This window comes from Macrobrachium nipponense, chromosome 25 (assembly GCF_015104395.2).
Source record: "Macrobrachium nipponense isolate FS-2020 chromosome 25, ASM1510439v2, whole genome shotgun sequence".
Taxonomy (NCBI): Eukaryota; Metazoa; Arthropoda; class Malacostraca; order Decapoda; family Palaemonidae; genus Macrobrachium; species Macrobrachium nipponense.
The window spans coordinates 64237385-64248297 of record NC_087214.1 but is presented as its reverse complement, the minus strand read 5'-3'; the positions used below and the strand labels follow the sequence as shown (position 1 = coordinate 64248297).

The window sequence follows — 10913 nt, the reverse complement described above, 5'->3', positions numbered from 1 at the left end:
AGAAGAAAGTTACGTTTAAAAAAAACAACCTTGGCATTGTGTGTGTATGTATGTGTGTGTGTGTGTGTGTGTCAATTACAGTTACATCCTTTGATCTCGCAGGAGAGAAAAAAGGCAAAGAATAAAAAACGAAAACAAAAAAAAAAAGTCGAAATTTGTTTTGAGAAACTGTCACGAGTTGTCGGGAGGCCTCCTGACTTGAGTGTTCGAAAGTCATCGCTCGAAACCCCGATCGAAGCGAGCGATTCTAAATATTACGGACATCCCGTTTATTTTGGGTTATGGAGGAGGAAGGGGGGGGGGGGGCGTTGGTTTTCTTCAAAGGAGTCGTGTGATACGAGCTAGACATCTGGAGAGAGAGAGTGAGTGAGTGAGAGAGATGACATGCGCCTTCGAGGTCCGGAAGTGGACGAAACGTACACTGCAACGGACGTTACTTTACGAAATCTGTTAACGTTTTCTTGCGGACGCTTCGCTCGAGACCTTTTTTTTTTTTTGGTGTAGTTCTCTCTCTCTCATAATATATATATATATATAATATATATATATATATATATATATATATATATAAAGGCCAGTGGCTTATGACATTTTCACCCTAGTTCCCCTTTCTTGCCCAGGCCCGAAGAGAAGGGATGAAAAGTCGCCAAACAGAGAATTCATTCCTGTGTAAAAAAAAATAAAAAAAAAATAAAATCGCTGAGGAGGCCGACGGCGCCGGCGACTTAATCCACCTCGGTATACTAGTCCTACGCCGAAGGATAAGAGGTCGAAACAAAATCTCAGAATCGCGTGGAACCTCAACAGGAATCACAGAAACCCAAAATGGGAACACAGAGGCAGGGGCTGAGTCCCGGAGCCCTGAGGATAATAATAGGGAAGTAGACACACTTGATCCCCGTGAATGTGTAACAAGGTTGCCTGGCGGGTTTAAGCCGTATTTTGAGACTTTACTTTGTTTTGTTGTCCTAATTTGGGGGGTAGGAAAGGTCTATGAAAGAGCCTAAAAAGATCTGAAAAGGTGTTTCGCGTTGAGTTGAAGATACAGGAATTTGAGGATGGGATATTTATGATTTATTTATTAAAATGAAAATGTAAACAAATAAATAATGCCTATGTTAAACAGGACATGACAACTATTCCAATTTAAATTTTCTTCGGGTAAACAACGTGCTATTTGACCGCAGATTCTAGCGCTGCGCCCCGATAAGCTGGAGGTCGGATCACACCTTGTTTATTCAGTAAGTTGTTAGACAGTGCAGTATAATCAGACTGACGTTAATTACCTTTGAACTAATTACACAAGCAAATTTGTAAGGAATGTTTACCCGTATATTCATCTCGAATTATATTTGATAACATTAGGGTAATGTAGTTACATATCCACAAGTCTATTATTATATTAGCAGATGATGGCAACCATTTTCTAGTATATCAAGAATGAGATATATTTATTGATATGTTTATGTTTCTACAGTTTCAATGACTTATATTGCCAGATGACAGTAAGCATTTTATAGTGACATATATCAAGAATAATATTTATCAAGGATAAGCCCGATATTAATAAAATATATCAAAAAGTATATATCAAGAATATGGTGATCTAAAATTTATCAAGAAAATTGTTCATGGAGAGTAACCCAGTGTAAAAAAAAGAAAAGTCTCAAAAGTATTTTTTAAGAATGAGCCAACGTACGAAAATATATATAAAAAAATGTATTTATCAAGAATAAGTCCAACACAATAAGATATATGCAAATAATATTCATCAAGAATAAGCCAAATATGAAAATATATTTTAAAAAGTATTTATCAAGAATGACATTAATTAAGACTAACCCAATGTAATAAAATATATCAATAAAGTATATATATATATCACAAGCTGAAATAATAGAATTTATCAAAAAGGGATCAAGAATAATATTTTATTAAGACTGACTCAGTATAAAAAAAATATATAAATATATATATATATATATATATATATATATATATATATATATATATATAATCAGAGTATTTATCAAGAATAACATTTATCAAGACCAAACAAACATATTGAATTACATAAAAAAAAAGTATTGTCAACAGTAAACTCACGTGATAGACGTCAACTGGGTAGTTTCTCACCCGACATTTAAATAGAGTTCTATCAATAATTACAACGATAGAAAGTGGCGGCGAAAAAAGGCCGGGGGGGGGGGGGGTGGGGGAGGGGGTGAGGGTCTTAATTAAACACCCTTCTTTGCGTAAGTTATTATATATAGATATATATATATATATATATATGATATGTGTGTGTGTGTGTGTATATATATATATATATATATCTATATATATATATAGAGAGAGAGAGAGAGAGAGAGAGAGAGAGAGAGAGAGAGAATATTCGTACATCTATAATATTCGTCCATTGTTCTTTCTTCACATCTCCGTTATTCGTTTTTCCCTCTGCCTCTCCCTTCCTTTCCAGAAGCACGTGTTCTTTTTCCCTTTTATGTTCCAGCAATACATTTCTCTGACATATCTCTGTGCCAGTAATTATCTCTCTCTCTCTCTCTCTCTCTCTCTCTCTCTCTCTCTCTCTCTCTCTCTCTCGTTTCATATCACTCCCCTTCGCTCATTCAATTTTTTTTTTCTACATTCCAGAGGCGACGAGCGAGGTCTGTCTCGCAAGCATATCATAGAATCTGTCAAAATGTCCCTGGAACGACTTCAGCTGGATTACGTGGACGTGATCATCATACACAGAGCGGACGACATGTGCCCTATGGAAGGTGAGAATTCCTGGAAGCTCTTGGGTCGTTAGGGGTAGTACGGTAAGGTCTTAGGTGTTGGCAGTTGTGGTTAACAGTGTTCCAGGCAGCTCTTTACAGTTGGTGATACTGGAAGAGAATGTGTTCCATACAGCTCTTTATTAGGTGGTGATACTGGAAGAGTAAGTGTTCCAGGCAGCTCTTTATTAGGTGGTGATACTGGAAGAGTATGTGTTCCAGGCAGCTCTTTATTAGGTGGTGATACTGGAAGAGTATGTGTTCCAGGCAGCTCTTTATTAGGTGGTGATACTGGAAGAGTATGTGTTCCAGGCAGCTCTTTATTAGGTGGTGATACTGGAAGAGTATGTGTTCCAGGCAGCTCTTTATTAGTGGTGATACTGGAAGAGTATGTGTTCCAGGCAGCTCTTTATTAGGTGGTGATACTGGAAGAGTAAGTGTTCCAGGCAGCTCTTTATTAGGTGGTGATACTGGAAGAGAATGTGTTCCAGGCAGCTCTTTATTAGGTGGTCATACTGGAAGAGTAAGTGTTCCAGGCAGCTCTTTATCAGGTGGTAACAGTGACACAAAGTCTGTTCCAGAAAGCTCTTCATATAAGCGGTCGCAATGACTGTGCGTTCCAGCACCTCTTTGCTGGTGGTGACAATGACTGAGTGAATGTTCCAGGCAGCTCCTCATACAGGTGGGGACAGTGACAAAGAAGTTTGTTCCAGAAAGCTCTTCATTTAGGTTGCGATAAGTGACAAAGTCTGTTCAGGAGATTCTTCATTAGGTATTTGTAGCGGATATGCGTTCGGGTACCTCTGCTTGTGCCGGGAACAGCTGGAAGAGAGAGAGAGAGAGAGAGAGAGAGAGAGAGAGAGAGAGAGAGAGAGAGAGGATGGGAAAGAGCGTAAAGAACCGATTACGCTAATTGAATGTATTTACTCGTGAAAGAAAAAATTCCTCCAAACAGTTCATTTTGATAGTGGTGCAAAAAAATCTCTGAAAAGTCTTGATTGAAATCGCGAACAGAAGAAGAAGAAGAAAGAAGAAGAAGAAGAGAAGAAGAAGAAGAAGAAGAAGAAGAAGAAGAAATAAATTTGCATCGTTCAAGCCAGAGAAAAAGATTAGGGAGATGATTAGATTCTTTATGAAAGAAAAGAACTTGAGTGGAAATTTCGACTTCAAAGAGAGCTAGCGCTCACTCTCTCTCTCTCTCTCTCGGGCCTCATCGGGGGGTCTCTCTCTCCTCTTCTCTCTCTCTCTCTCTCTCCTTCCAGATTTTGATGCTTCAGAAGAAATGTAATTTGCCTTAAACTGAAAATACAATGAGAAATTTCTCTCTCTCTCTCTCTCTCTCTCTCTCTCTCTCTCTCTCTCTCTCTCTCTCTCTCTCTGAACATATGTACTCAAAATGAAATTCATATTAACCAAGAGTTAATGGGTAAACTTGTCCAAAAATAAAACAATAAAAAAAAATAGTGTTATAAAATTCAGTTGTTGTTGTAGCTATATTTATGTTGTTGTGGTTGTGGTGGTTGTTGTTCCGGAATGGTGGTTGGTTGGCCCGCGCAGTCAATAGTAGTGGTCCCGGTTATATAGGAAGGAGAAAGGGAGGAAGGGGGAAGGGGAGGGGAGGGGGAAGGAGAGTGAGGTATGTAGGAGAAGTGGGCTGAGCGTTTAAAGAGAGATACTCTCGTAATGAAGACTTTCATATGCTTTCGAATTCCTGGAATCCCAAAGTGGGGGTGGGGGGGGGGATGAGTGGTAATGGTAGGGGAAGGAAGGGGGGCGGGTGGGAGGGGGGGTTTCGATGCTCGGTTCATGAGGCGAAAGAGAGAGAGAGATGGAGGGGAAAGTAATTGAAGGGGAGAGCAGAGAAAGAAGAGAGAAAGTTGTAGGAGGGAAATGAAGAGAATAAGTTGCAGAAAGAGAAAGCAGATGAAGGTAAAGAAAGTAGTGGAAAGAGAAAGCAGGTACAAAGGAGAAGGCTAAGTTGTGGAAAAAGAAAGCAGATGAAGATGCCAAGTAGAAAAGAAAGGACAAGGAATGAATTGTAGAGGAAAGTAGAGAGAGAAGAGAGAGAGAGTAGAAGGGAATGAATTGTAGAGGAAAGTAGAGAGAGAAAGAGAGAGAGAGTGAGAAGGGAATGAATTGTAGAGGAAAGTAGAGAGAGAAAGAGAGAGAGAGTGAGAAGGGAATGAATTGTAGAGGAAAGTATAGAGAGAAAGAGAGAGAGAGTAAGAAGGGAATGAATTGTAGGGGAAAGTATAGAGAGAAAGAGAGAGAGAGTGAGAAGGGAATGAATTGTAGGGGAAAGTATAGATTGAAAGAGAGAGAGAGAGGGAATGATGTAAGGGAATGAATTGTAGTGAAAGTAGAGATTGAGAGAGAGAGAGTGAGAAGGGAATGAATTGTAGGGAAGAAAGTAGATAGATAGAAAGAGAGAGAGAGTGAGAAGGGAATGAATTGTAGGGGAAAGTAGAGAGAGAAAGAGAGAGAGAGTGAGAAGGAATGAATTGTGGGAGTGAGAAGAGAGAAAGAGAGAGAGAGTGAGAAGGGAATGAAATGTAAGGGAAAGTGGGAGGGAGAGAGAAGAAAGAGAGAGTGAGAAGGGAATGAAAGTAGAGGTTGAAAGTAGAGAGAGAAAGAGAGAGAGAGTGAGAAGGGAAGTAATATGTAAGAGGAAAGTAGAGAGAGAAAGAGAGAGAGAGTGAGAAGGGAATGATTGTAGAAGAAAGTATAGAAGAAAGAAAGAGAGGGAGAGTGAGAAGGGAATTAATAGAGGAAAGTATAGAGAGAAAGAGAGAGTGAGAAGGGAATGAATTGTAGATGAAAGTATAGAGAGAGAGAGAAAGAGAGAGAGAGTGAGAAGGGAATGAATTGTTGGGGAAAGTAGAGAGAGAAAGAGAGAGAGAGTGAGAAGGGAATGAATTGTAGGGGAAAGTAGAGAGAGAAAGAGAGAGAGAGTGAGAAGGGAATGAATTGTAGGGGAAAGTAGAGAGAGAAAGAGAGAGAGAGTGAGAAGGGAATGAATTGTAGAGGCAGTATATAGAGAAAGAAAGAGAGAGAGTGAGAAGGGAATGAATTGTAGAGGAAAGTATAGAGAGAAAGATAGAGAGAGTGAGAAGAATGAATTGTAGGGGAAAGAGAGAGAGAGTGAGAAGGGAATGAATTGTAGGGGAAAGTAAAAGAGAGAGAGAGTGAGAAGGGAAATGATTGTATGGGGAGAAAGTAGAGAGAGAAAGAGAGAGTGAGTGAATCAAGGGAATGAATTGTAGGGGAAAGTAGAGAGAGAAAGAGAGAGAGAGTGAGAAGGGAATGAACTTGTAGGGGAAAGTAGAGAGAGAAAGAGAGAGAGAGTGAGAAGGAATGAATTGTAGGGGAAAGAAAAGTAGAGAGAGAAAGAGAGAGAGAGTGAGAAGGGAATGAATTGTAAGGGAAAGTAGAGAGAGAAAGAGAGAGAGAGTGAGAAGGGAATGAATGTATGGGGAAAGTAGAGAGAGAAAGAGAGAGAGAGTGAGAAGGGAATGAATTGTAGGGGAAAGTAGAGTGAGAAAGAGAGAGAGAGTGAAAAGGGAAGGGGATGAATTGTAGGGGAAAGTAGTAGAGAGAAAGAGAGAGAGAGTGAAAAAGGGAATGAATTGTAGGGGAAGAGAGAGAGAAAGAGAGAGAGAGTGAAAAGGGAATGAATTGTAGGGGAAAGTAGAGAGAGAAAGAGAGAGAGAGTGAGAAGGGAATGAATTGTAGGGGAAAGTAGAGAGAGAAAGAGAGAGAGAGTGAGAAGGGAATGAATTGTAGGGGAAAGTAGAGAGAGAAAGAGAGAGAGAGTGAGAAGGGAATGAATTGTAGGGGAAAGTAAAAGAGAGAGAGAGGGAGAAGGGAATGAATTGTAGGGGAAAGTAAAAGAGAGAAGAGAGAGAGAGAGTGAGAAGGAATGAATTGTAGGGGAAAGTAGAGAGAGAAAGAGAGAGAGAGTGAGAAGGGAATGAATTGTAGGGGTAAAGATAGAGAGAGAAAGAGAGAGAGAGTGAGAAGGGAATGAATTGTAGAGAAAGTAGAGAGAGAAAGAGAGAGAGAGTGAGAAGGGATGAATTGTAGGGGAAAGAAAGTAGAGAGAGAAAGAGAGAGAGAGTGGAGGGAATGAATTGTAGGGGAAAAGTAGAGAGAGAAAGAGAGAGAGAGTGAGAAGGGAATGAATTGTAGGGGAAAGTAGAGAGAGAGAGAGAGAGAGTGAGAAGGGAATGAATTGTAGGGGAAAGTAGAGAGAGAAAGAGAGAGAGAGTGAAAAGGGAATGAATTGTAGAGGAAAGTAGAGAGAGAAAGAGAGAGAGTGAGAAGGGAATGAATTGTAGGGGAAAGTAAAAGAGAGAAAGAGAGAGAGAGTGAGAAGGGAATGAATTGTAGGGGAAAGTAGAGAGAGAAAGAGAGAGAGAGTGAGAAGGGAATGAATTGTAGGGGAAAGTAGAGAGAGAAAGAGAGAGAGAGTGAGAAGGGAATGAATTGTAGGGGAAAGTAAAAGAGAGAAAGAGAGAGAGAGTGAGAAGGAAAAGAATTGTAGGGAAAGTAAAAGAGAGAAAGAGAGAGAGAGTGAGAAGGGAATGAATTGTAGAGGAAAGTAGAGAGAGAAAGAGAGAGTGAGAAGGGAATGAATTGTAGGGGAAAGTAGAGAGAGAAAGAGAGAGAGATGAGAAGGGAATGAATTGTAGAGGAAAGTAGAGAGAGAGAGTGAGAAGGGAATGAATTGTAGGGGAAAGTAGAGAGAGAAAGAGAGAGAGAGTGAGAAGGGAATGAATTGTAGGGGAAAGTAGAGAGAAAGAGAGAGAGAGAGTGAGAAGGGAATGAATTGTAGAGGAAAGTAGAGAGAGAAAGAGAGAGAGAGTGAGAAGGGAATGAATTGTAGGGGAAAGTAGAGAGAGAAAGAGAGAGAGAGTGAAAAGGGAATGAATTGTAGGGGAAAGTAGAGAGAGAGAGTGAGAAGGGAATGAATTGTAGGGGAAAGTAAAAGAGAGAAAGAGAGAGAGAGTGAGAAAGGAATGAATTGTAGGGGAAAGTAGAGAGAGAAAGAGAGAGAGAGTGAGAAGGGAATGAATTGTAGGGGAAAGTAGAGAGAGAAAGAGAGAGAGAGTGAGAAGGGAATGAATTGTAGGGGAAAGTAGAGAGAGAAAGAGAGAGAGAGTGAGAAGGGAATGAATTGTAGGGGAAAGTAAAAGAGAGAAAGAGAGAGAGAGTGAGAAGGGAATGAATTGTAGGGGAAAGTAAAAGAGAGAAAGAGAGAGAGAGTGAGAAGGGAATGAATTGTAGAGGAAAGTAGAGAGAGAAAGAGAGAGAGAGTGAGAAGGGAATGAATTGTAGGGGAAAGTAGAGAGAGAAAGAGAGAGAGAGTGAGAAGAATGAATAATTGTAGGGGAAAGTAGAGAGAGAAAGAGAGAGAGGAGTGAGAAGGGAATGAATTGTAGGGGAAAGTAAAAGAGAGAAAGAGAGAGAGAGTGAGAAGGGAATGAATTGTAGGAGAAAGTAAAAGAGAGAAGAGAGAGAGAGTGAGAAGGGAATGAATTGTAGAGGAAAGTAGAGAGAGAAAGAGAGAGAGAGTGAGAAGGGAATGAATTGTAGGGGAAAGTAAAAAGAGAGAGAGAGTGAGAAGGGAATGAATTGTAGAGGAGTAGAGAGAGAAAGAGAGAGAGTGAGAAGGGAATGAATTGTAGGGAAAGTAAGAGAGAGAAAGAGAGAGAGAGTGAGAAGGGAATGAATTGTAGGGGAAAGTAAAAGAGAGATAGAGTGCCAAGGGAATGAATTGTAGGGGAAAGTAGAGAGAGAAAGAGAGAGAGGTGAGAAGGGAATGAATTGTAGGGAAAGTAAAAGAGAGAGAGATGAGAAGGGAATGAATTGTAGGGGAAAGTAGAGAGAGAAAGAGAGAGAGAGAGTGAGAAGGGAATGAATTGTAGAGGAAAGTAGAGAGAGAAAGAGAGAGAGAGAGTGAGAAGGGAATGAATTGTAGGGGAAAGTAGAGAGAGAAAGAGAGAGAGAGAGTGAGAAGGGAATGAATTGTAGGGGAAAGAAAAGAGAGAAAGAGAGAGAGAGAGTGAGAAGGGAATGAATTGTAGGGGAAAGTAAGAGAGAGAGAGAGAGAGAGAGTGAGAAGGGAATGAATTGTAGAGGAAAGTAGAGAGAGAAAAGAGAGAGAGAGTGAGAAGGGAATGAATTGTAGAGGAAAGTAGAGAGAGAAGAGAGAGGAGAGTGAGAAGGGAATGTAATTGTAGGGGAAAGTAGAGAGAGAGAGAGAGAGAGTGAGAAGGGAATGAATTGTAGGGGAAAGTAGAGAGAGAAAGAGAGAGAGAGAGAGAGTGAGAAGGGAATGAATTGTAGGGGAAAGTAGAGAGAGAAAGAGAGAGAGAGAGTGAGAAGGGAATGAATTGTAGAGGAAAGTAGAGAGAGAAAGAGAGAGAGAGTGAGAAGGGAATGAATTGTAGGGGAAAGTAGAGAGAGAAAGAGAGAGAGAGAGTGAGAAGGGAATGAATTGTAGGGGAAAGTAGAGAGAGAAAGAGAGAGAGAGAGTGAGAAGGGAATGAATTGTAGGGGAAAGTAGAGAGAGAAAGAGAGAGAGAGAGTGAGAAGGGAATGAATTGTAGAGGAAAGTCCTTACAGACCTTACAGACCTTACAGTTCGTTCGGGTTGCCCCAGGTCCCTCAGTGTGAGGCGCCTCTAATGTCTACCAGAGAGTTGCTAGTACATCTTCCGGTATATTTTGCATCTTCCAATCTTGGATGGTCTGGGATGCAGTTTAGATATTTGTCGAGCTTATTCTTAAACACATCTACGCTCACTCCTGATATATTCCTCAGATGAGCTGGCAACGCATTGAATAGACGCTGCATTATCGATGCTGGTGCGTAGTGGATTAATGTCCTGTGTGCTTTCCTTATTTTTCCTGGTATATTTTTGGGCACTATTAATCTACCTCTGCTTGCTCTTTCTGATATTTTTAGTTCCATGATATTTTCTGCTATTCCTTCTATCTGTTTCCATGCCTGAATTATCATGTAGCGTTCTCTTCTTCTTTCCAGACTATATAATTTTAAGAATTGTAGTCTTTCCCAGTAGTCTAGGTCCTTAACTTCTTCTATTCTAGCTGTAAAGGACCTTTGTACACTCTCTATTTGTGCAATATCCTTTTGATAGTGTGGGTACCATATCATATTGCAATATTCAAGTGGACTACGAACATATGTTTTATAAAGCATAATCATGTGTTCAGCTTTTCTTGTTTTGAAGTGCCGTAACAACATTCCCATTTTTGCTTTACATTTTGCCAACAGAATGGCTATTTGATCATTGCATAACATGTTCCTATTCATCATCACACCAAGGTCTTTAACTGCTTCCTTATTTGTGATTGTCTCATTATTAGGTCCCCTACTATATATATCTTTCTTCTTCTGTCTCCATAATTATTGATTCAAATTTATCAGAGTTAAAATACCATCCTATTTACCTCTGCCCAAACATATACCTTGTTAAGGTCTCTTTGTAGAGCGTTCCTATCTCATCACAAGTAATTTCTCTAACTTATTCTTGTGTCATCGTCGAAACTACTCACTACCGAATCCTTAACATTACTGTCTATGTCTTCAATCATAATAACAAACAATATTGCAGCTAGCACCGTACCTTGTGGCACACCGGATATTACCTTGGTTTCATCCGATTTCTCATCGTTTGCAATAACTATCTGTCTGTTGTGTAAAAATTCTTTTAACCAACCATCTTCCTACTTATCTACGATATTGTGTTTTCTAATTTTCTTTGCTAATATATTATGGTCTACTTTGTCAAAAGCTTTTGCAAAGTCTAGATAAACCACATCTGTTTCATTTCCGCTTTTCATATTTTGAATATGTTCTCACGGTGGACTAACAGTTGGGTTTGTGTCTTTTTCTTTTTTTCCGGGTACGAAACCGTGTTGTCCTATATTAAACAAATTATTTTTATTAAATGTTTCATAATATTTTTCTTCATTACCTTTCATACACTTTCATAATATGTGATGTTAGACTCACAGGCCTATAGTTACTTGCCTCTAGTCTTGATCCACTTTTGAAAGTAGGGGTGATATATGCTAATTTGTGCTCATCATAAATCTTGCCTGTATC

The 10913-nt window shown here is 39.7% G+C and overlaps 1 protein-coding gene across 1 annotated transcript in view; it reads left to right on the top strand.

Moving 5' to 3' along the window:
• LOC135199467 (voltage-gated potassium channel subunit beta-2-like) overlaps positions 1-10913 on the top strand; it is a 250409-nt gene that overhangs the window by 167332 nt on the left and 72164 nt on the right. Inside the window, exon 5 of the mRNA XM_064227554.1 lies at positions 2656-2783. Coding sequence (XP_064083624.1) covers positions 2656-2783 — 128 coding nt within the window. The remainder of the gene's footprint in view (positions 1-2655; positions 2784-10913) is intronic.